At 27.5% G+C, this 24,201-nt stretch overlaps 6 protein-coding genes across 8 annotated transcripts; 5 read left to right on the plus strand and 1 right to left on the minus strand.

Moving 5' to 3' along the window:
• Window positions 1-27: 27 nt before the first annotated feature.
• LOC122505619 (transcription initiation factor TFIID subunit 7) lies at window positions 28-19,337 on the minus strand. Its single transcript, XM_043617365.1, has 7 exons — window positions 19,154-19,337; window positions 18,091-18,219; window positions 5,045-5,125; window positions 4,541-4,907; window positions 4,106-4,459; window positions 3,795-3,964; window positions 28-229 (listed from the first exon to the last, which is right to left on the minus strand). Exons 1-7 carry the CDS (start codon window positions 19,247-19,249, stop codon window positions 206-208), a joined length of 1,221 nt encoding a protein of 406 aa, XP_043473300.1. The 5' UTR covers window positions 19,250-19,337; the 3' UTR covers window positions 28-205.
• LOC122505615 (UDP-glucosyltransferase 2-like) lies at window positions 5,598-8,564 on the plus strand. The gene is made up of 5 exons (XM_043617351.1): window positions 5,598-6,181; window positions 6,265-6,687; window positions 6,875-7,106; window positions 7,180-7,405; window positions 7,842-8,564. Exons 1-5 carry the CDS (start codon window positions 5,771-5,773, stop codon window positions 8,116-8,118), a joined length of 1,569 nt encoding a protein of 522 aa, XP_043473286.1. The 5' UTR covers window positions 5,598-5,770; the 3' UTR covers window positions 8,119-8,564.
• LOC122505640 (UDP-glucosyltransferase 2-like) lies at window positions 9,410-10,739 on the plus strand. Its single transcript, XM_043617397.1, has 3 exons — window positions 9,410-9,880; window positions 9,959-10,381; window positions 10,541-10,739. Exons 1-3 carry the CDS (start codon window positions 9,461-9,463, stop codon window positions 10,589-10,591), a joined length of 894 nt encoding a protein of 297 aa, XP_043473332.1. The 5' UTR covers window positions 9,410-9,460; the 3' UTR covers window positions 10,592-10,739.
• Window positions 14,319-17,840, plus strand: LOC122505605 (UDP-glucosyltransferase 2-like). Of its 2 annotated transcripts, XM_043617338.1 has the most exons (6): window positions 14,328-14,402; window positions 14,818-15,155; window positions 15,234-15,656; window positions 15,838-16,069; window positions 16,148-16,373; window positions 16,969-17,840. In XM_043617338.1, exons 2-6 carry the CDS (start codon window positions 14,868-14,870, stop codon window positions 17,243-17,245), a joined length of 1,446 nt encoding a protein of 481 aa, XP_043473273.1. In that variant the 5' UTR covers window positions 14,328-14,402; window positions 14,818-14,867; the 3' UTR covers window positions 17,246-17,840. The 2 variants fall into 2 exon arrangements, with proteins under 2 accessions (XP_043473265.1, XP_043473273.1); XM_043617330.1 differs by having other exon boundaries at window positions 14,319-15,155.
• A 248-nt stretch (window positions 19,338-19,585) lies between the features above and the next one.
• Window positions 19,586-22,145, plus strand: LOC122505630 (programmed cell death protein 2). 2 transcript variants are annotated; one of them, XM_043617376.1, is made up of 5 exons: window positions 19,586-19,777; window positions 20,417-20,796; window positions 20,961-21,411; window positions 21,688-21,790; window positions 21,909-22,145. In XM_043617376.1, exons 2-5 carry the CDS (start codon window positions 20,430-20,432, stop codon window positions 22,062-22,064), a joined length of 1,077 nt encoding a protein of 358 aa, XP_043473311.1. In that variant the 5' UTR covers window positions 19,586-19,777; window positions 20,417-20,429; the 3' UTR covers window positions 22,065-22,145. The 2 variants fall into 2 exon arrangements, with proteins under 2 accessions (XP_043473311.1, XP_043473319.1); XM_043617384.1 differs by having other exon boundaries at window positions 19,597-19,740; window positions 20,414-20,796.
• Window positions 22,146-22,495: 350 nt separating this feature from the next.
• Window positions 22,496-23,666, plus strand: LOC122505647 (1,2-dihydroxy-3-keto-5-methylthiopentene dioxygenase). The gene is made up of 4 exons (XM_043617412.1): window positions 22,496-22,861; window positions 22,943-23,062; window positions 23,183-23,362; window positions 23,438-23,666. Exons 1-4 carry the CDS (start codon window positions 22,739-22,741, stop codon window positions 23,561-23,563), a joined length of 549 nt encoding a protein of 182 aa, XP_043473347.1. The 5' UTR covers window positions 22,496-22,738; the 3' UTR covers window positions 23,564-23,666.
• Window positions 23,667-24,201: the final 535 nt, after the last annotated feature.

Consider the following 24,201-nt stretch of genomic DNA (forward strand, 5'->3'; position numbering starts at 1 on the left):
ATTAGATTTCATTAAATTTAAAACGAATATGATCAAATAATTTTATTTCCTTTTAAGTCTTATAATGCTTAATTTTCATATCTCTAATAACAAGAATAAGTTTTTATTTATAAATACAAGAAGTTTTAACTTAATTAATATAGTGAAATAACGAAACGTAAGATGTTATTTAGTGTGCAATCTATATAATATCTATCAAAACAATTTATGCAGGTTCTAAATCTTGAATCTGAAATGAAGAAAAAGTAATAAGTTAGTCTCCTAAGAATACAAGTAATATCAATATACGTAGAGAGAGCCATATTTCTAATAGAGACAATCCGACTAGAGTAACTCAGTACAAATCTTAACGTTTCGAGATCGGTACCGATCTCTTTTTAAACTCAGGCCTCGGATCGACATTAACGAGCAAAAAAAGTTGCTTTAGTCGATTAAAAATAGAAAAAAAGTCGTTTATTTAATTTAGTGTTGTCACAAAAAATGTTATTCTGTATTTCCCTGATTCTTCACTGATTTCCAAATTCAATTAATCAAAACTCGAATAATTTTGCTAAATAAATATTTAAATACTTCATAATATTTCTTTTTTCACAGAAAATAAAATTTAAACCAGTTTAACTTCTGAAATTTAATAATTTCTAAAAATTAAAACTACAACCCTTCCGAAAATTTTTACACCAGGGTTGCCACGCAACCTGGAAACCTGGAAAACTTGGAAATGTCAGGGAATTTTTATAAACCTTGAAAAAACCTGGAAAAGTCAGGGAATTTTCATTGGAATCCTGGAAAATTATTGTTTTCTAAAGTTATTGTGCTTATTCTTGAAATCTAATTTTTCTTTAATTCAATTTTCATAATTCAATTTTAAAAGAGTTGCCTTTACAATTTTTCTTCGCAATAATTCAATTATTTTCATAAATAATCAAAAAATTTAAAGATTTACAATTATTTTCATAAATAATAAAACTCATCGCAAAATTTCAATTATTTTTAATACAATTTTAATGGAATTTCCCGAAAAATTTATAATTATTCTTAAAAATTTTATTCAAATTCATCAAAGAAATTCAATTATTTTCAAAAGTAATAAAATTCTTCGCAGAAATTCAATTATGGTCAAAAGTTTAAAAAAATTTATCGTCAAAATTTCAATTATCTTTATAAATATTAAAATTTTTCTCCAAAATTCAATTATTTTTTATAAATATATGTAATACAATTTTTTACAGGGATTCAATTATTATTTACATAGATAATAAAACTCATTGCAGAATTTCAATTATTTTTGATACAATTTCAATCGAATTTCTCGAAAAATGTAATTTTACTTAAAATTTTATTAAAATTCGTCAAAAGAATTCAATTATTTAAAAATTTGTTAATAAAATTCTTTACGAGAATTCAATTTTGAGAAACATTCAATTATTCAATAAATTTTTATTTTTGTATTAAAAATAATTAGGTATTTAAAAAGAAATATTATTAAAAAAGTCTTGTCAAGAATTCAATTATTTTCAAAAGTAATAAAATTCTTAGCAGAAATTCAATTATGGTCAAAAGTTTAATAAAAGTTATAGTCGAAATTTCAATTATTTTTATAAATATTAAAATTTTTTTCTAAAGTTCAATTATTTTCAAAAATTTTAATAAAATTCTTGGCAATATTTCAATTATTCTCAAAAACTTTTCTCAATTCAATGAAATTTTTTTAACAGAGATTCAATTATTTTTAATACATTTTTAATCTAATTTCTCGAAAAATGAAATTGTTCTTAAAAATGTTATTGAAATTCGTGAAAAGAATTTTAATTACCTATTTAAAAATTTGTTATGAGAGTTGAATTTTAAAAAACATTGATTCTTCAATAAATTATTTTTTTTTGTATTTAAATAATTGAATTGTCGTTGAATTTTCTAATAATAATTGATTGAAATATGAATTTCAGTTAAAACTTTAGATAATAATTGAGTTTTGAAAAGCAGGTCTCAAATTATAATCTTTGAATGTTTAAATTTTTCATACATTTAACTCAAAATTGTGTAGATTTAATTTTTTTTGTAAAAGTTAAATTTCATTTTTTTGAAGTTATATTTGATTGAAGAATTTCCGAGTACTTGAATAATCGATGAAATTTCGTAAAATTGAATTGTAAACAAAAGGATTTGAAAATGTTGAAAGAAATGTTTCAGAAATTATTAATAATAATTAATTTACACTTTATAAAGAAGAATTTTAGTTAAAAATTGTGGAAAACAATAATTAAATTAAAATAATGAAAGTAATTTTGAATAAGTTACAGTAACAATATTCTTATAATAATAATAGGTATAAAATGATGATTTTATCAGTCCAACATTTTTAATTATTATAAAACATGAAGATATCGATTGCATTAGAGTGATCGATATTTTCATGTTTTATAACAATTTTTTATAATTGTTTAATTTCAAAAAGGTTAGAATTAACAATTTTGTAAAATATAAATGTAGTTTTAAAAACCTGGAAATATTTCGTTTTTTAACCTGGAAAACCTAGAAAAGTGGCAACCCTGTACACGAATATTTTTTTTTTTTAAACAAAAATTTAATTTTTTATAATAATTGAAACCGTCCATTTTTCTTTTTAAATATATTAAGGTAGAATATTTTCAAAATTGTTAATAAAGAAATTCGTAAAACTAACTTTTTAAAAATATTAAAAAAATTTAAAATGTCCAAAAAATTGAAATTTGGTAAAATCTTTTAAAAATTATTCAAATTTAGTAAAATCTTTGAAAAATAATTTAAATATAAAAAAATATTTTAAAAATAATTGAGTTTTTAAAAAATATAAAAAAAATAATCAAATTTTTGAAGAATTTTAATTATAAATGATTTCTTCAAATTTTAAAAAATTTTAATTTACCTTGTTCGAAGGTAATTGAATCTTAAAAGATTATGATAAAACAATTTTAAGAATTATTTTTTTATAAATATTGGAATGTAATTTTTCGAAAATAATTGAAGAATTTTTGTTTAATTTAAAAAAAATAATTTTTTGAAGAATTTTTTAAAAATTTTGAATATGATTATTTTTTCCAAAAAAATTTTAATGATATTATTTTGTGTATGTATTTGAATTTTCGGAAATATTGAAACTAAGTGAATTTTAAAAAATTCGAACGAATTACTTTTTTTAAAACTATTTTAATATTATTTTTAGAACCGAATTTTTATTAATTTTTATTTTTATTGAATTTACACTTGAAGATTATTCATTAAAATTTTTGAGAAATCAATTATTACCAAAATTTTCATTTAAAATTCTTTAAAAGTTAATTTTCAAAAATTGTAATAAAATACTTGAAAAAATGATATATTTTTAATTAAATTTTACAAAATTTAAATTATTAAAATCTTAAATTGTATATTTTAAAAATTTAATTAGAAAAATTATTCAAAAATAAATTTTCAAAGATTAGTCTATACTTAGTTATGCTTACCACACTATAAAAATCGAAATAAGTTGCATTTTATTCTAAAAAATATGGTATTTTGTCACAAAATTCGGAAGAAAAGTGGAAAAAATCGCAATTTTTTAATAATTTGAAAATAGTCGAAAAAAGTCATAATATCCGAGGCCTGTAAACTTCAAAGGGTCGTTTTTATCCTGAAAACTAAATTACTGCAAATAATCAAGAATAGATTTTATATATGCAACAAAGTGACTACTCAATTTTAATGAAATATACTCTCATTACGTTTAACAAACTAATAAACATGATTAATAATAGTAATAATCTATTTACGCATACCTCTTGTAATTTCTGCATTTCCTGAGACAATAAATTATCCAAAATTTCTTGAAATCTTTGTCTCAATTTAACGTTTTCAATGCTTGTAATTTCAAACTCTTGTTGCAAACGTCGTTCACGCAGAACTGCCAGCTCCGCATGGAGAGTTTCTAAACGTGCTTGTAAAGAATCTGTTTCAAATAATATATTTTTGTTTTAAGAATACACAAATATTTTCATTCATATGTATTGTAAAGGGAAAACAATCGAAAAACCGAAACCTATAATGTCGCATTCAAATAAAACTGAATAACGAAATATCATAAAATTACCTTTACTTGTAGATTGAGGCTGAGAGAAGTTGTCGTTCTCGGGAATAATATACTCAGTATTAAAGGCTTCTAGTTTTGGAACTTTGATTTCTTCTTCTATACTTGGTTTTTCCTCGTTCCTCTCATGAGCTTGAACGAACATGTCTTTACTGAATTCAGTTATTAAACCACTTGCCGTGGACACCACTGTATTTCCAGATCTCTCCGAATATCTCACTTGCATTGAATTGGAGTCTGAAATTCGACTGTCTGCCGACATGCGACTGTTTTCATCAAACTCCAGTACATTTATGTTTCCTTCTTCATCTTCGTCTTCACTGTCACTTACTGGCTCTCCGAAGATGTCATGTTCAGCTGAAATAAAAATATTTATGATAAAAAATCGAAAGATTGAAGAATGCTGAATGCAATTTGAAAGACTCCAAGCTCACTCACCGATATCTACACTTTGTGATATGTTTTCATCAGCGCTGTCTCTCTTACTTTTCACCGTTCCACTGGAAGACACTTTACTCGGTTTCGACTGATCTTCGTCTTCGCAAATTACTTCCCATTTAACGTTCACTGCTTCATTGTCAACTCTAAGTAAACGCTTCACCTCTTTCTCAATTTCTGGAGCTTCGACGTATTTCTTTTTTAATGTCTTTCTGAATCTCTTGCGCCTCACGTTTTTCGTTGGCGGTGTTATACCATGTGGCCACAAAAATTTCTTATCAACTTTATTTGGGTCCTTCTTCTTCTGTCTCACGGGTGATTCTTCATCTGTAGTTGTCTGGTCATCCTCTTCTTTACAAATAAGCATCTTGAAAATAAGTTTTTCAAAATTACACCATTTTTTCGTTGTTACTTAACTAAAGAATTTAAATATTCTCCTACACCCAGATTATCAGGTTTTTATACAAAGAACTAAAAAGTCGTACAAATATTTAATTTTCTCACCTGACAAATGTCAGCAGTTTTATAGAAACTTCTGTTGTCTATAGTTTTTAATGATTCTACAATAGTAGGCAAATCCACTACCTGAAAATAATTATTTTTAATATTAAAATTATTATATAATATTAAAATTATAAAATTAATAATAATGCAAAATAATGTTTTTTAAGCAACAATTTCATTTATAAAGAAAAACATAAGATAATTAAAAATTGTTTGTTAAAAAAATTTCATTGTGTTTAAAACTTTTATTATAAAAGAACAAACCCGAGAAAAACGAACAGGCTAATTAGTATTATTAAATATAATATAATAATTATTATATTATATTATATATTATAATAATATAATAATATGTTTGAAACACAAAAATTTAAATATAAAGTTTAAGATAACTATGATAAATAAAAACTATTGTAACGATGATTAGACTAAAGAAACATTATCGCAAGAAATAACTTGAACAGTTTACTATCGCATGTTTACATTTAGGAGCCGTCTATAAATTTATGGACGACTCCTTATCAAAAGAGTAAAACAATGTAGGAGAAAGACCTGTTTATTATAAATGAACTAGATACAAATAATTGCTTCTGCACTAAATACTCGTCTACTGATTATATATTAATTTAGAAAAGAAAAATAATGTCAATTTGAACATAAAACAATAAAATTATATATAGAAGTGTACCTAAAGTCAAAAGCAAAACGAATATTTAAAAAAATAAAATGAACTTTTTATCGAAATTTTCAATACTTTTCTTGTTGTATTCAACAATAGGAAGTGGTGTAAGTGGATATAAGATTTTAGGCGTATTTCCTGTAGCCATAAAGAGTCATGGAATTTTTTGTCAATCAGTAACGAGAGCATTGGCAAAACATGGACATCACGTGGACGTCATTGTTATTAATGAACTGGAAAATCCACCGGAAAATTATACAGTTATTTATAATATGTTGGAAATTGTACCATACATTATAACTGACGTGACATTTGAATCCTTAGCAACTACGAGTTCAGTTGAATTTATATCTAACGAGGTGGGAAATTCCGTTTGTGAGTTACTTGCCAACCAAAAAGTGCAAGACATCATCAAAAAATTGAAAATGAAAGCTGATTACGATCTTTTAATTACTGAGGTATAGTTTACTGTTAAGTATAGAAATCTATAAGCTTATGAGTCTTTTTATTTCCGAGGTATTAAATATTTGAATAATTTCAGGCCTTTGGAATGAATTGCTTTATGGGTTTGGCGCAACTTCTAAATATTCCATTAGTAACTCTGTCGGCTCAAAATTTGTATCCCTGGGTGGAAGATGCAATCGGATATCCATCACCAACTGCAACTCATCCAATTACTCTTTCTTCTTTATTAGAAATTAATTCTTTCTGGGATCGTTTGCGAAATACCATAGAAAAGCTCACGGGGCAATATGAACTTTATTACAACACGGAGAAAATACAAACGGAACTTATAAGGAAACATATAAGTCGAGATTTACCGACTGTTAGCGAATTGTTAGAAAATTCGGTTTTGACACTTAGTAACACTCACTTCAGTTTTAATGGAATTAAAAACACAATTCCAGCTTTAGTGGAAGTCGGAGGACTACACATTTTACAAGAAGAAACCATGCTGATCCCTGTAAGATAATTTTTTATTACATGTACAAGTACAAAGAAAAAGAGAGGTTAGAAGTAATGTACAAGGGTGGGTAGCGGAAATAGTCTTGTGTTTTCATTGGCTAGTAAAATTTCGAAAAATTACTAGCCAATCGAAAGCAAAAAAAGTATTTAAAAATCGTTGCAGAAAATATTATTACGATTTCAAGGAAATGCAAAAATGGATGGACGAGAGTAATCACGGAGTCATCTACTTTTCACTTGGAACAATATTCCGCATCGACTCGTTGCCAAATGAAACAATTCATGCTTTTTATTCAGTCATGAGAAAACTGCAACCTATTAGATTTTTAGTTCGAGTCAAATATGAAGATAATCTTCCCCCTGGAATTCCAGAAAATGTTAAAACTCTTCCCTGGATACCACAAATTCCAGTTTTAAGTACTGTTTTACTTTACTATTTGCCTTTTGTATTTATTTACAATTGAATTCAAATAACCATTTCTTTTCTAAGGACACAAAAATACCAAAGTTTTTATAACACACTGTGGTCTTTTGAGTTCATTCGAGACTATATATTTCGGTGTTCCTGTTATCGGAATTCCAATAGCTGCCGATCAGTTTAGAAATTTGGATACACTGGTGAAAAAAAATATGGGAATGAAATTAGATCTGAATAACATTACGGAGACAATTCTCTTTAATGTATTGACAGAAATATTAAATAATTCATCATACAAGTAATATTTTTCACTATTTTAAATTTAATATGCACAAAATGTTCAAAGAAAAACTTTTTGTTTTTGAGTAAGGTAGATGTAAATTTATATAAAACTGTTAAACTTATTTTAATTTTTTACTTTGCGATCTTTATCCAAAAATTTAACTTGTAACTTGAGAGAAGTTGTTAAATATCGTTAGGTAATATGGCGCCAAACATTTTCCTGTTGCTGCGTAATATTACCGGTAATATTTCCAACCAATCAGAATTCAGAAACTTTCAATTCATTTTTATCTAATCTTATTTTTTCTCTAAACACATTTCCGAAACATGAATGTAACATTAAATAATATTTTATTAATTAAAATAACAAAGTTTCGTAGTAAATTTGACATTATAAAAGAAAATATTGCCAATTATGTTAAAGAAGTAAAAAGTATTTTTTAATTTTATAGAAATGCTGCAAAAATAGCTTCTAAAATTTTCAAAGATCGTCCGACGGATCCAGAGGAGACGACAATTTACTGGATCGAATATGTCCTGAGAAATGGAGGAATTTTGAGATCTCCAGCTATAAATTTGCACTGGATACAAAAAGAACTTTTAGATGTTTATGGATTTTTAATATTTTTACTTATTTCTTTTTTATATATTGTGATGAAAATTATTCAAATAGTTGTCAATTGTAAACTTAAAAACAAATCTAAAAAAGTGAAAAAGAAAAATAATTAAATATAAAATAATTTCTTCTCTTAATTTAACTATTATGTTTCAAATAAAGATCCGAAAATAACCCCTCTTTCACTTATTTTAGAACTAATTTACGTAATTATTGTTCCGTTTTAATTATTATTGTTGTAATTGTCAGTTCCGTACGTATCTTTAAGAAATAGAGCAACTTTTAAAGTACCTTTCAGTCGCACAAATTTGGGAAGCAACTCACCCCTTACTCGGCTTTGTCAAGAGGCTAATCATGCTTAAAGTGTAGACTTTTTTAACGTTTCTAAAAGTCGATTTACGCAGGAGCTTTTTAAACACTTAAATAGCAAAACTTGACTAACTTTGTTAAATTTTCATCCACGTTTTTGTTATTGATTGAGTAATATTTACAGCGCTACTTTTGTAATGAATATATGTTTCTTTTTTTCCTTTTCTCTATGAAGGGTATGATTTTGTAAACCCGTTTATAATAATAAATAAATAAATAAATTATAATTAGGATGAATATTAACTTATCAATTTAGTTTAGTTTCAACTTTAAAGTTTAGATACAGTTCTGCGCCGACCACAAGTCCGGCCATATTGGAAAATTTGAAAAATAATTTTAACTGCTTTAAAAAAATTAATTTATGTAAATAAATTATTTTGAAGATCAGATATGACGATTTATGTTTTAAAATTCAATGAAATTTAAGAACTAAAATTTTTCAGTCTTTGGCTATTATTATCTAACATATTCGTTCAATTAAAAAAAGTCATAGGAAATAAAGATAAGCCTTTTTATTTACTATAAGGAAGTAGTATTTAAAAATTAAAATTATCAACTTTAATTTTTTCACGTTTTCCTATGTTTGGCTGGCTTAAGGTCATGTTATTCAGTGGTCACGTGTTCCCATAGTAAAGTATATGGAGCACGTGACCACTAAATAACATGACCTTAATTCTTTCCACATTTTTTCAAGCGTAAAAATTATCGGAGCAATTGTGAATCTAAAGAACAAGAACAAACCTGAGAAAAACAAAAGGGTTAATAAGTATTATTAAATATTTTCTTTCGATACTGTTATTGTAGCAATAATAAGACAAAAGAAACATTATCACAAGAAATAACTTGAAAATTTTACTATCAAATGTTTCCATTTTTATCAAAAGAGCAAAACAGTGTAGGAGAAAAACCTGTTTATTATAAGTGAACTAGATACAAATAATTGCTTCTACACAAAATACTTGTCTAATAATTATATACTAATTTATAAAAGAAAAATAATGACAATTTGAAAATAAAATAATAAAATTACGTGTATTAAAGAGTACCAAAAGTCGAAAGCAAAACGAATACTCAAAAAAAAATAAAATGAACATTTTATCAAAATTTTCAATACTTTTGTTGTTGTATTCAACAATAGGAAGCGGTGTAAGTGGATATAAAATTTTAGGCGCATTTCCAGTACCCGTAAAGAGTCATGGTATTTTTTGTCAATCGGTAATGAAAGCATTGGCAAAACATGGACATCAAGTGGACGTTATTGTTGTCAATGAACTGGAAAATCCACCGCAAAATTATACGGTTATTTATAGTATGTTAGAAATTGTACCATTTATTGTAACTGACGTGACATTTGAATTCTTAGCAACTAATTACACTAAGGGACCAGTTGAATTTATATCTCACGAGCTGGGAAATTCCGTTTGTGAGTTACTTGCCAATGAAAAAGTGCAAGATATCATCAAAAAATTGAAAATGAAAGCTGATTACGATCTTTTAATTACTGAGGTATAGTTTACTGTATAGAAATCTATAAGCTTATGATTCTTTTTATTTCCAAAGTATTAACTATTTGAATAATTTCAGGCCTTTGGGATAAATTGCTTTATGGGTTTGGCGCAATTTTTAAATATTCCATTAGTAACTCTGTCGGCTCAAAGTTTGTATCCATGGGTGGAAGATGCAATCGGATATCCATCATCATCTGCAACTCATCCAATTACTCTTTCTTCTTTATTAGAAATTAATTCTTTCTGGGATCGTTTGCAAAATACCATAGAAAAGCTTACTATGCAGTATAAACTTTATTATTACACGGAGAAAGTACAAACGGAACTTATAAGGAAACATATAAGTCGAGATTTACCGACTGTTAGCGAATTGTCAGAAAGTTCGATTTTGACACTAAGCAACACTCACTTCAGTTTTCAACGAATTAAAAGCACAATTCCAGCTTTAGTGGAAGTCGGAGGATTACACATTTTACAAGACGAAACCAAGCTGACGGCTGTAAGATAATTTTTTATTACATGTACAAAGAAAAAGAGAGGTTAGAAGTAATGTACAAGGGTGGGTAGCGGAAATAGTCTTGTGTTTTCATTGGCTAGTAAAATTTCGAAAAATTACTAGCCAATCGAAAGCAAAAAAAGTATTTAAAAATCGTTGCAGAAAATATTATTACGATTTCAAGGAAATGCAAAAATGGATGGACGAGAGTAATCACGGAGTCATCTACTTTTCACTTGGAACAATATTCCGCATCGACTCGTTGCCAAATGAAACAATTCATGCTTTTTATTCAGTCATGAGAAAACTGCAACCTATTAGATTTTTAGTTCGAGTCAAATATGAAGATAATCTTCCCCCTGGAATTCCAGAAAATGTTAAAACTCTTCCCTGGATACCACAAATTCCAGTTTTAAGTACTGTTTTACTTTACTATTTGCCTTTTGTATTTATTTACAATTAAATTCAAATAACCATTTCTTTTCTAAGGACACAAAAATACCAAAGTTTTTATAACACACTGTGGTCTTTTGAGTTCATTCGAGACTATATATTTCGGTGTTCCTGTTATCGGAATTCCAATAGCTGCCGATCAGTTTAGAAATTTGGATACACTGGTGAAAAAAAATATGGGAATGAAATTAGATCTGAATAACATTACGGAGACAATTCTTTTTAATGTATTGAAAGAAATATTAAATAATTCATCATACAGGTAATATTTTTCACTATTTTAAGTTCAATAAGCACAAAAATTTGAAAGAAAAACTTTTTGTTTTTGAGTAAGGTAGATGTAAATTTATATGAAACTGTTAAACCTATTGTACCTTGAGATCATTACCGAAAAATTTTACTGGATCATTTGAAATCAACGAAATGATTGATCATATTAATTGAGAGATGTTAAATAATTTGGTTAGGTAATATGGTGCTAAATATATTCCTATTGGTGCGTAATATTACCGGTAATATTTCCATTCAATCAGAATAAGGTAGTTCAAGTTGGTTGGGGAAAATCCAATATGGCTGACATCAGCTGATTTACCGGAGGACAAACAACGCATTGAATTCAATGGGACAAATCAGTTTTTCAACCATAACTTTTTAAATATTTATTTTTGAACCATAGTGTAATAGAAAATTATTCTTTATTTATCGAAATCTATTTTTTAAAACAATAAAATTTAATTTTTTGTTTTTATTGTTTTAAAAAATAGATTTCGATAAATAAAGAATAATTTTCCATTACACTATGGTTCAAAAATAAATATTTAAAAAGTTATGGTTAAAAAACTGATTTGTCCCATTGAATTCAATGCATTGTTTGTCCTCCGGTAAATCAGCTGATGTCAGCCATATTGGATTTCCCCCACCCAACTTGAACTACCTTATTCAAAATCTCTGAATCCATTTTTATCTATAACCTTACTTTTTTCTAAACACGCATTTCCGAAACACGAATGTATAACATTAAATTCATTAAATAATATTTTATTACCCACACAGCACATGATATTTCCTAAATATTTCCTGAATATTTCACTGAAAGATTGAAATATTTTAGTGCAAAGTTCTAGAAATATTTCTGCAAACAGGAAAATGTCCGCTTATGTGGGAATATTGACGCGAAAGTTGAGAAAATATTTCATTGAAATATTCCTGCAATATTACACATAAAGATTCTGCAATATTGTGAAAATATTTCACAAAATGGAAAAATTTGTTAAACACCTCAAACCAATAGGAATTTTCTGAAATATTTTAAAACCCATAGGATATAGTAAGCCAAAAACTACTGCGCAGCTCTACAGGCCATAGAAACTGAGTTCGACCAGTGCGCATCATTTCAGTTGAATATTTCCAAAATATTTCAATGAAATATTTTCTCAACTTTCGCGTCAATATTCCCACATAAGCGGACATTTTCCTGTTTGCAGAAATATTTCTAGAACTTTGCACTGAAATATTTCAATCTTTCAGTGAAATATTCAGGAAATATTTAGGAAATATCATGTGCTGTGTGGGTAATTAAAATAAAAAAGTTTTGCAGTAAATCGAAAAGGTAGTAAATTTGACATTATAAAAGAAAATATTACCATTTATGTTAATGTAAAAAATATTATTTAATTTTATAGAAAAGCAGCGAAAATAGCTTCTAAAATTTTCAAAGATCGTCCTACGGATCCTGAGGAGACGACAATTTACTGGATCGAATATGTCCTGAGAAATGGAGGAATTTTGAGATCTCCAGCTATAAATTTGCACTGGATACAAAAAGAACTTTTAGATGTTTATGGATTTTTGATATTTTTACTTATTTCTTTTCTTTATATTGTGATGAAAATTATTCAAATAGTTGTCAAATGTAAACTTAAAAACAAATCTAAAATAATAGAAAAGAAAAATAAATAAATGTAAAATAATTTCTTCTCTTAATTTAACCCTGCTACGGTTAAATTACATTGCAGAAATCGGTGCCAAAATGGTTCAATTTACCCTGCATAGAAAATTTTATATCTCAACACGCTTTAATAGTTTTTTGGGTCGCTGATTACGAATCCAGTGTCCATTTTTGAAAATTCAAAATGTCGGATCCAATATGGCGATCGAAAATTTAAGAAGTTGTGTTAAACTTCATATTAGACATATTAGATCCGCCATTTTGAAAGTCTGATGTCAGGTAAGTAATCAGCGACCCGGAAAACCCCCGAGTAATGATTTTCATAAACTTTTTAACTAAATGCACATTATCCACTTATTAAAAAACTTGCTTGTTTAACTAACATTTAAAGTTATGTAACTTTGGTAAAAATTATTTTATCATTACAAACAAATATTTTTTAAAAGCTTAGAGCATTAGCTTCAATTTTCACTTTGGATCATGTAATTCCGTTGTATTGTTCACGAGTATTAAATACTAGCAAACGTTACGCGCGCTGGCGCGCGGAACGTGATATTCAATTTATTATTGTTATGCAAATTACAAAATTTTTTATTTTCAAATATAAATTTTAAAATAATTTCATACATTTTCCTAATACTAAGTTTTGCGCCTACAGAGCGACTTGAAAATTAGGAGTACTCGCATTTGCCTGGACCACCCGTCAAATGGGTTTTCTCGCCAGTTGAGACGGAAACTGTAAAAAACCTCTCCTGAGTACAACCGGTTTATCGACAGTCGAGTTCTAATGGTGTGTACCGGACAATAATCGACGGTGCACATCATTATACCTCGACGTCAAACCTCCCGCTCAGATTGTCTCACGTGTCGGAAAAATACCAAGCCAAGTAGGCGCGAACCAAGGATACTTATACCCTTGGTCCTTAAACGACCGCTAAGCGAGGCATCTATCCGACTGAGCTAATCTGTCGGTTGAAAGAATTCAATTATTTTTATAAATAATAAACTTCTTGTCGGGAATTCAATGATTTTCAATACATTAATTTTAAAATTGAAAATATATTATATTATATTATATATTACGTAACACTTTTTTGGGAAGGAGGGGTCAAGCTATATTTGTTACGATAAGCCAAAAAAATGGCGCTAATGTATGTAACAGTGTGTTACATGTGGGGAGGGGAGGGGTCAAAATTTTCAAAAATTAGCGTTACGCAATAATTATATGCACAGACAGTTTGTTATGTTTATTAATTTATTTTTTTATATTTCCTTTTGTTTTATTATACCAACCCCACACAACCTTGGAGTGCGGAATCCAATGTATCTGTAGGCAGATTTCCTAAAATTCCCTAAGCAAAAAAATGCTTAAAAAGGGAATTACTTTAAAGATTCTTATAAAACGTGCAATATCTATTATAATTATCTTGGAATTAATAATTCTCGGAGTTGAAACGCACCGTGAGTCTTTGTGTTAGTGGAGAATGGAAAGGGCAAGTTTGGCGCTATGGTGGGGGGGATCTGAGTTTGCAGTCTGATCAACTGCGTCATTTTTTAAGCGTAACAATTATCGGAGCAATTGACAATATAAAAAACAAGAACAAACCCGAGAAAAACAAAAAGGTTAATTAGTATTATTAAATATTTTCTTTCAATACTGTTATTGTAGCGACAATTAGACAAAAGAAACATTTTCGCAAGAAATAACTTGAAAAATTTACTATTAAATATTTACATTTTTATCAAAAGAGCAAAACAGTGAAGGAAAAAAACCCGTTTATTATAAGTGAACTACATATAAATAACTGCTTTTTCACGAAATACTTGCCTAATAATTATGTACTAATTTAGAAAAAAAAAATAATGACAATTTGAAAATAAAACAATAAAATTACGTATAACGTATATTATAGTACCAAAAGTCGAAAGCAAAACGAATACTCAAAAAAAAATAAAATGAACATTTTATCAAAATTTTCAATACTTTTGTTGTTGTATTCAACAATAGGAAGCGGTGTAAGTGGATATAAAATTTTAGGCGTATTTCCAGTACCCGTAAAGAGTCATGGTATTTTTTGTCAATCGGTAATGAAAGCATTGGCAAAACATGGACATCAAGTGGACGTTATTGTTGTCAATGAACTGGAAAATCCACCGCAAAATTATACGGTTATTTATAGTATGTTAGAAATTGTACCATTTATTGTAACTGACGTGACATTTGAATTCTTAGCAACTAATTACACTAAGGGTCCAGTTGAATTTATATCTCACGAGCTAGGAAATTCCGTTTGTGAGTTACTTGCCAATGAAAAAGTGCAAGATATCATCAAAAAATTGAAAATGAAAGCCGATTACGATCTTTTAATTACTGAGGTATAGTTTACTGTATAGAAATCTATAAGCTTATGATTCTTTTTATTTCCAAAGTATTAACTATTTGAATAATTTCAGGCCTTTGGAATGAATTGCTTTATGGGTTTAGCGCAATTTTTAAATATTCCATTAGTAACTCTGTCGGCTCAAAGTTTGTATCCATGGGTGGAAGATGCAATAGGATATCCATCATCATCTGCAACTCATCCACATGCACTATCTTCTTTATTAGAAATTAATTCTTTCTGGGATCGTTTGCGAAATACCATAGAAAAGTTCACGGGGCAATATGAATTTTATTACAACACGGAGAAAATACAAACGGAACTTATAAGGAAACATATAAGTCGAGATTTACCGACTGTTAGCGAATTGTTAGAAAATTCGGTTTTGACACTTAGTAACACTCACTTCAGTTTTAATGGAATTAAAAGCACAATTCCAGCTTTAGTGGAAGTCGGAGGATTACACATTTTACAAGACGAAACCAAGCTGACGGCTGTAAGATAATTTTTTATTACATGTACAAAGAAAAAGAGAGGTTAGAAGTAATGTACAAGGGTGGGTAGCGGAAATAGTCTTGTGTTTTCATTGGCTAGTAAAATTTCGAAAAATTACTAGCCAATCGAAAGCAAAAAAAGTATTTAAAAATCGTTGCAGAAAATATTATTACGATTTCAAGGAAATGCAAAAATGGATGGACGAGAGTAATCACGGAGTCATCTACTTTTCACTTGGAACAATATTCCGCATCGACTCGTTGCCAAATGAAACAATTCATGCTTTTTATTCAGTCATGAGAAAACTGCAACCTATTAGATTTTTAGTTCGAGTCAAATATGAAGATAATCTTCCCCCTGGAATTCCAGAAAATGCTAAAACTCTTCCCTGGATACCACAAATTCCAGTTTTAAGTGCTGTTTTACTTTACTATTTGCTTTTGTTATTACTTTGAATTTATTTTAAATTCAAATAACTATTGTTTTTCTCAGGACACGAAAATACCAAGACTTTTATAACACACTGCGGTCTTTTGAGTTCACTAGAGGCTTTATACTTTGGTGTTCCTGTTATCGGAATTCCAATAGCTATCGATCAGTTTATAAATTTGGATACACTGGTGAAAAAAAATATGGGAATTAAATTAGATCTGAATAACATTAAGGAGACAATTCTCTTTAATGTATTGACAGAAATTTTAAATAATTCATCATACAGGTAATATTTTTCACTATTTTTAGTTGAATAAGCATACAATTTTGAGAGAAAAACTTTTAGTTTTGAATAAGGTAGATGTAAATTTATATATAAAACTGTCAAAACTTATGTTCCCTTGCGATCATTAACAAAAAATTTTAATGTGAAATGAATTAAATAATTGCTCCGATTGATCTATTGTGACTTAAGAGAAGTTGTTAAATATGGTTAGGTAATATGGCGCCAAAGATTTCCCTATTGGTGCGTAATATAACCGGTAATATTTCCATCCAATCAGAATTCAGAATCTCTGAATCCATTTTTATCTAACCTCACTTTTCTTCTAAACACTTTTTCGAAACACGAATGTAACATTAAATCTGTAGTAAAGGACTCCGCACAAAAAGTACATAATTTGGTTCCCGGCAAAATTTGTTTCGTATTTTGGATATATGTTTGATTTAAAGTAATTTTGAACAAATATAATCAATAATAAGTATTAATAAATTTGACCAGGGACCAATTTATGTACTTTTTGTGCGTCGTCCTTTAACATTGTAAAAGAAAATATTATCATTTACTTTAAAGAAGTAAAAAATGTTGTTTAATTTTATAGAAAAGCTGCAAAAATTGCTTTTAAAATTTTCAAAGATCGTCCTACGGACCCTGAGGAGACGACAATTTACTGGATCGAATATGTCCTGAGAAATGGAGGAATTTTGAGATCTCCAGCAATAAATTTGCACTGGATACAAAAAGAACTTTTAGATGTTTATGGATTTTTGATATTTTTACTTATTTCTTTTCTTTATATTGTGATGAAAATTATTCAAATAGTTGTTAAATGTAAACTTAAAAACAAATCTAAAATAATAGAAAAGAAAAATAATTAAATGTAAAATAATTTCTTCTCTTAAGGGCATTTGAGCCATTATGACGTCACAGTTTGTGCAAAGCATGAGTTATAAAGCTGTGACGTGAATAAGGCACATAATCTAAAAATTTAAGAGACCATCGAATAGCGTTAAGTTAGAAACTATATAATTATCATTATCAGAAAAGAAAATATGTATAAAGACAGTAATTAGTTATAAAAAGAATTACAAAATAGATAAAAATAAAAACAACGTGTTTAATACTGTAATAAGTGAAATATTCTAGTTTAACAGAACTAAGTTTTCAAAAAAATGAAACTTTTATTAAAAATTACAATATGTGTGTTAGGTGCTTTTTTAATTATCCTTGTCAAAGGTTATAAGATTTAGGGAGTACAGTCGAACTTGGATAAACGAGTTCAAGGAACCCTCAATTTTCTTTCGCTTATAGAGGTATGAGAGCGATTCCTCTCGCTTATAAAGGTTTATGAATTAATATTGTTCTTTTAAATTAATTTAATTAATGAATGTACAATGAATAAGTGTTACAATGTATGAGTTGAACTGAAATGTTTTAATTATTTAATTTTAATGAAATAGAGACTTATCTACATTTTTTGCCAAAAATTGAAAAGATCGATGGATAGTGTGTTATGGTTTTAAAGTCTCTTGCTTGTTCGGAAAAGGTTTTTTAAACTGAGCGAACAACTAAGATAATGATAGATTATCCTTTGTAGTCTTTTAGTAGAAATATTAGTCGTATTAATTTTAAAATCGTTACATCAAGTTTTGAGATATGAAATTTTTTAATAATTTATTCTACATACAAATTTGAGGAAAAAATCAATTGTGATGATAAATACCTTTGCATGAAGTAACCAATGATCGAGTCTGACTTCTCCATAGCGCACATCTTGTTCCAACTTAATACCTAATCTATCTTTTAAAGATAAGCCATTTTGTAATGTTTCTCTTAAGACCTTTGCCGGCTCCTAGAATATAAGGAGTTGAAAAGCATAAAGGTAGAAAAAATAAGAATACAAAAGTAAAAAAAATGATGATAAAAGGAATTCACAGAATTAGTTTTTTTTTAAATATTTTAATGTAATCATTCGTAAATAATTGAATTTCTTAACAGCCTTTTTGTATTAATGTAAAAAAAACTAAAACATTTTTCAAAGAATTGAATTAAAAATTTTAAACATGATTGTTTTTTCTTAAATTTTTTTTTCATTAATTTTCATTTCTAAATTAACTAATTTTTCGTTAAAATTTTTTAAATTCAATTATTTTCAAAATTCGCAATTAAAATTCTTCAAAAGTTGATTTTTAACATTTTTAATACCTAAAATACATGAAGAAATTAATTATTTTCAATTAAATTTTACAAAACTTTTTTAGTTTTTGGTCAGACGATCATAAAAAAAAGTTAAACTTGATAAATAAGGTTCAATGGCTACTTGATTTTGTGCAAATAAGATCTACAATAATAAGAATAAGATCTACAATTTAAAAAAAATACCCCTTCACCTCTTATGCAATTTGGGAGAAGTGAAAATGTTATGTTTACATACACACACCTGCAATGAGATTTTTTGAAAAAGTAATTTTCGAGTTCCTGAGGTCAGGAAACGTTAAGAAAAGTAAAAAAAATCGAGTTAATATTGGTGTATTATATCATTGTAAGATCATTGGTACAGTATTGATAATGAAAATAAGGAGTGTTTTTTGAATACGACATAACCTTTTCTGCACATTTCGGATATAATTTAAAACGACATATAAGGGTTAAAGTATGTACATTAATAACACGAACAATTAGAAACTTAGTACTACTTTTATAATGTGATTTAAGAAAAAACTTGACGTCTTGGCAAAGAGAAAGTTCTATTGCTTCTAAATAAGTGTGAAAAATTCATTACTTACCTCTGGCAATCGAAGAATAAATTGACTCTCCAACTCTACGGCAGTGTCAAGTTTTGATTTAAGGTCTACATTACTGTTTTTAGACATTTCTGGCATTGTATAGACTTCTAAATTCTAAATGTTTTTAAATTACACCCAAGTTGAGAATGACATGTAAACATTACTATAGTAACTCAACCATAGGTTGCAAGAATATAGATGAGTGCCCGAATACGTGGCTCCAACAGAACTACAGTAGAACATCCGAAATGTGATTCATCTTTTATATTATGTTAATGATCGAAGAAGCCTTGGCAAAACAAAAGTTACGAATCTCATTTTACAAACCGAGATAAAAAAGAAAGACAAATAATTCTTTTTGTTACTAAGGATATAATTGATTACATTTTTCTGCTTTACGTTTTTCCTATCCTCACCTTTGCGTTTGTGAATGCACCCTTAGTAGGCACCCGCATTGCAACACAACATAACCTCAAAATTGTGAAGGATATTAGTGGGTGAATTCAAAATCGTTTTCAACATTTTCAAGAAGCATTGTTTTTGTAAAAAAAAATATATTTAAGAATAAAAAACATTTATTGAGAAAGCAAAACATTCGGAAAGTGTGAAAAGAACTTTTAAAAAGTAAGTATTGCAATAACAATCTGTAAGCTGGTAATTATAATCATACATTTTTCATTTTAACAATGAGAATAAAATCTGCACTGTAAAAAAAATTTTCTGTAGATTTACAGTTTTGTTCAGAATTTTACAGAAACTTGTAAAATAACGTCTTTAAAAGTAGTGAATTTAAAATCCCTTCTGTAAAATTAATACTTTTAATGTGTCAATTTTACAATTTTCTGTAAATTTACTACTCTGAAACTAGGTAATATTTTTGTCTTTTTATTACCTACTTTCAAAGTAGTAAATTTACAAAAAATTGTAAAATTGACACATTAAAAGTATTAATTTTACATAAGGGATTTTAAATTCACTACTTTTAAAGACGTTATTTTACAAGTTTCTGTAAAATTCTGAACAAAACTGTAAATCTACAGAAAATTTTTTTTACAGTGTGCTTATAAATGACAATCAATTATGAAATCTTCATTACCTGAATATAAAATATAAATTTAACACAGATTTATTAAAAATAAAATAACAAAATGCAAGAAACGGAATTAAATGATTCTGTTCTAATTTTTATAAAATTATGATTTTACATAAATAATAGGAAATAGAAGAACTACAATAATGAAAAAACATTTAAAATTTTTTCAGATTGAAAAAGAAAATGAGAAAAGTAGACATTGGCTTTGTTGAAAGTTGTGAATCTTGGGAGGTAGAAAGTAGATTTTTTCCAAGCAAAATAGGAGGTAAACCTGCGTGGCTGGATTTGAAAAATTTACCAGAATACAGTCAAATTGCATGTGATTATTGTAAAAATCCCTGCATTTTTTTATGTCAGATCTACGCTCCCTATACTGAAGAAGAAAAAGCTTTCCATAGAACGTTGTTTATTTTTATCTGTCGAGATCCAAATTGCTGTAAAGCCAATGAGAATGGGAATTTAAAAGTTTTTCGCTCACAACTGCAAAGGATTAATGAATATTATCCTCCTAATCCTCCGGAAGAAAATGAAAATTGGAGAAAAGATATTCGTAAGTAGTGGGAATCACAAAATAAGTTATAAATTTTTACTTTGTATATAATATAAATTTTATCTTCAAATAACTCATTTTTTAAGCCAGATTTTGACCCGATAAATAAATAAACCCATATACATATAACACTTATGATAAGTGATAAATTATTGCAATTTTAGAAATTGAAAAATGGCGAAAAACTTGCCAGGTTTGCGGAATTGTTGCAAATAGCCACTGCGCAAAATGCAAGAAAACAAATTACTGCTGTCGAGCTCATCAAATAATTGACTGGAAAAGTGTTCATAAGAAATATTGTGGTTCTGATGAAAATATTACATCGACAGATATTGTATTTCCTCAATTTGAACTTGTTATGGAAGAAGAAAATGATGATGATGGTGATGATGATGATGATGATAATGATAGTGAAAAAGAAGAAAATGAAATAGTTTCTAACGATAACAGTGAAGAAAATTGTCTGAAAAAAAGTACATATGACAAACTAGTGGGAAGTTTGCAGAATGTAGATGACGTGGATTTAGATTTAATGAACTTTGCCAACAATAAGGAAGATACATCATTTCTGAAATTTAAGAATCGAATACAAAGTAATCCAGATCAAGTTATAAGGTAAGTTTGTGTCTACTTTACTGTTTTGTAATTTTTATGGGTTTCACGTCTGATTAAATTCAATGTGATAACAATTCAGATTAAAATTGAAATGCCATCAAGGAATGTACTGCTGCACTAAAATGCGTGTATCTCTGACATTTTTATTTTTTAAAAAAATACTATTTCGTATTTGCATAGCTTACAATATGTATTAAAAAAGAATAAAAATAAAAATGTCTTATCTTAAATAAAAAATTCTTAAGAAAACGTCCAATTTACATGCGTTCTTCCCAGGTACGATAGAGGGGGCTCTCCTTTATATATTTCGTCATTGAATCATGCTCAAAATATTCCGAAATGTGAGGAATGTAATGGAGACAGACAGTTTGAATTTCAGGTAAATTAATTTCCAATCAGTTTGTGAGTTAAATGAACACAAATTTTTTACTTTATATCAGTGTTTATTTTTCATTTATTATTTTACATTATAGTACAAATAGAGTTGTTTATTTCAGATAATGCCACAAATGTTACACCATCTGAAAGTCGAGGATTCTCTAACAAGTCTTGATTGGGGAATTATAGCAATATTCACTTGTAAAAGATCTTGTACCCCTAAAGCTGGGTATGCATCCGAGTACATTTGGAAACAGGACATTACCGAATGTTGAAGTTTTCATTTTATTGAAACGTAAATAACAGAATATTTGTATTTATATTTTTAAATAAAATTTTGTACATACCTGATAAGATCGAAGTGTTTTTGAAAAATAGATCCTATAAAATTTGGTAAATTTTAGTAAACAAAGAAAATCGAAAATTTATCAACAATTTAATCATTTATTTTCGATCAGTTATTTAAAACTCTTAAAACTAAATAGGTTAGATTTCAAATTCATAATTAGCGACCAAAAAAGACCCTCAATGTCAAGTTTAATGCAAATTTAACAATTTTTTCTATTTTTGTTAAAAGATTCATTCTGAATGAACTCACCTTTAAGAAAAGGAGAAAATTAAAGTCATAAAACGCACATTGCTTTTTATCTCGTCAATTGTACATGCATATTTATAGACAATATAATATAATCTTCACGAACATTGTAGACAGAAGTGCTGCTCTGATTAGAAATATAATTAATATAACATTTGTAAACTGATATCGTGCTGTCATGTGATTTCGATAACACTTAATAAATTTCTTGCATATAACTTGAAGAAAATTAAAATCTGCGCAGCAAATAATTAAGAGCAAGTCTCATATATGTAAAACTAACATTGTGCATATTGTCTGCGTTTGTTTATATATTTTAATTATTGAATTGAAAATTTCCATCACAAAATTAAAATGGTCAATGTTTGGTACATGGATGAATCTGATGCTGATCAAAGGCTAGATCATCACAAGTCACCAAAGCATTTTTTAAGTACTCAAGAGCTATTAGAATTGACAGGAGTTGAATATTTTAAGGTTAGATTTTATATAATAATAATATTATAATTTTAAATCCTTCTTTCAAAAAGAACTAGATTTAAAACTTATTTTCTTTAGATTGACGCCCTGAACCATTTAACTGATCCTGTGTTGCAAAATTTGAAGAAAACGCGCAATTACACCTATGAGGATGAAATAACATGCTCTAAAGAATGTTTACAAAATTATGAAGAAAAGGTAATTATATATTTTTATTAAGAATTCGATTTTAATTTTTTTAATTTAAAAATTAAACCATTAAAAAAATATTATATTTTATGAACAATTTGCGATGGTAGTACATACCTTCTTTTATAGCTTAAACAGTTTTACAAAGAGCATCTTCATACAGATGAGGAGATTCGTCTGATTTTAACCGGATCTGGCTATTTTGACGTTAGAGACCAAGATGATCAATGGATTCGGATTGAAGTGACGGAAGGAGATTTAATTATAATTCCAAGTGGAATATATCACAGATTTACCTTGGATATGAAAGTAAGGTTTTTTAAAAACGATTACTTGTTCATAATACATAAATTATAGAGTAACATTTCTTAAATTACATTTTAGAATTTTATCCATGCCAAACGCTATTTTATTGGAGAACCAGTGTGGCTTCCGTATAACAGACCAGCCGATGAAATGGATTGTCGAATTCAGTACCTGAATCGATTAAAAACGGGGTTTCAAATGTGAAGCACAAATAGAAAAGTTCCTGGAGTGAAAATTATTTGTTTTGGCATTGTTTCCATTTATTTAGGATTTTGAAACTCATTCGAGCATTAAACCTAAAATTATAGAAAAAATTTCATTTTTCTGGTTCAGAAGGTAAAAAAATGTTATCGACCCCAACTCCACGATCTTCAATGGAATATAAATTTCTAGAATCTTTTAAAATCAACTCAAGGTTGAGATTATAAAACTTTCACGTTTTTTGTTGTAAGAAAGTACAAAGTTTATGTGCCTTTCAACTTCATATTCTAAAGAATTGTCGTTTGTATATTTTTTTAATTAAAAAACTTTTCTCATTGTTCAAAAAACATAAAATATTTATTATTTGGTTTCTTTTACAAATTAATAAATAAATTATATACTAAATAAATATTTTTTAATAAACATGTAAAATTAGAGGTTTTTTTTAAATGTTTTGTAAGTTTTTATATGTCTTCATTTAATTTTTTTAAGAAGAACGATAATAATAAATACTAATAGGCCTAATATTTCCATATTCTGATGAAATATGTATTTGATCCTTAAATTTCATAAAAAAAATAATAACAAATCACTTTTAGAAAAAAAGCAAACTTACAAATCATTATATCTCACTTTATAAT

Source organism: Leptopilina heterotoma, unplaced genomic scaffold (genome assembly GCF_015476425.1).
Source record: "Leptopilina heterotoma isolate Lh14 unplaced genomic scaffold, ASM1547642v1 Lhet_113, whole genome shotgun sequence".
Taxonomy (NCBI): domain Eukaryota; kingdom Metazoa; phylum Arthropoda; class Insecta; order Hymenoptera; family Figitidae; genus Leptopilina; species Leptopilina heterotoma.

Bases quoted from the DNA above. Each gene is read 5' to 3' on its own strand.
- LOC122505615 (XM_043617351.1), top strand. From the start codon at position 5,771: ATGAACTTTTTATCGAAATTTTCAATACTTTTCTTGTTGTATTCAACA. The intron at 6,182-6,264 runs GTATAGTTTACT...GAATAATTTCAG, and splicing joins ACGATCTTTTAATTACTGAG to GCCTTTGGAATGAATTGCTT. The intron at 7,406-7,841 runs GTAATATTTTTC...TTAATTTTATAG, and splicing joins TTAAATAATTCATCATACAA to AAATGCTGCAAAAATAGCTT.
- LOC122505640 (XM_043617397.1), top strand. From the start codon at position 9,461: ATGAACATTTTATCAAAATTTTCAATACTTTTGTTGTTGTATTCAACA. The intron at 9,881-9,958 runs GTATAGTTTACT...GAATAATTTCAG, and splicing joins ACGATCTTTTAATTACTGAG to GCCTTTGGGATAAATTGCTT. The intron at 10,382-10,540 runs GTAAGATAATTT...AAATCGTTGCAG, and splicing joins ACGAAACCAAGCTGACGGCT to AAAATATTATTACGATTTCA.
- LOC122505605 (XM_043617330.1), top strand. From the start codon at position 14,736: ATGAACATTTTATCAAAATTTTCAATACTTTTGTTGTTGTATTCAACA. The intron at 16,070-16,147 runs GTGCTGTTTTAC...TGTTTTTCTCAG, and splicing joins ACCACAAATTCCAGTTTTAA to GACACGAAAATACCAAGACT. The intron at 16,374-16,968 runs GTAATATTTTTC...TTAATTTTATAG, and splicing joins TTAAATAATTCATCATACAG to AAAAGCTGCAAAAATTGCTT.
- LOC122505619 (XM_043617365.1), bottom strand. From the start codon at position 19,249: ATGCCAGAAATGTCTAAAAACAGTAATGTAGACCTTAAATCAAAACTT. The intron at 4,908-5,044 runs GTGAGAAAATTA...CTTATTTTCAAG, and splicing joins AAACTGCTGACATTTGTCAG to ATGCTTATTTGTAAAGAAGA. The intron at 3,965-4,105 runs GTAATTTTATGA...TATTTGAAACAG, and splicing joins GCCTCAATCTACAAGTAAAG to ATTCTTTACAAGCACGTTTA.
- LOC122505630 (XM_043617376.1), top strand. From the start codon at position 20,430: ATGAGAAAAGTAGACATTGGCTTTGTTGAAAGTTGTGAATCTTGGGAG. The intron at 20,797-20,960 runs GTAAGTAGTGGG...TTGCAATTTTAG, and splicing joins AAATTGGAGAAAAGATATTC to AAATTGAAAAATGGCGAAAA. The intron at 21,791-21,908 runs GTAAATTAATTT...TGTTTATTTCAG, and splicing joins ACAGACAGTTTGAATTTCAG to ATAATGCCACAAATGTTACA.
- LOC122505647 (XM_043617412.1), top strand. From the start codon at position 22,739: ATGGTCAATGTTTGGTACATGGATGAATCTGATGCTGATCAAAGGCTA. The intron at 23,063-23,182 runs GTAATTATATAT...CTTCTTTTATAG, and splicing joins TACAAAATTATGAAGAAAAG to CTTAAACAGTTTTACAAAGA. The intron at 23,363-23,437 runs GTAAGGTTTTTT...ATTACATTTTAG, and splicing joins GATTTACCTTGGATATGAAA to AATTTTATCCATGCCAAACG.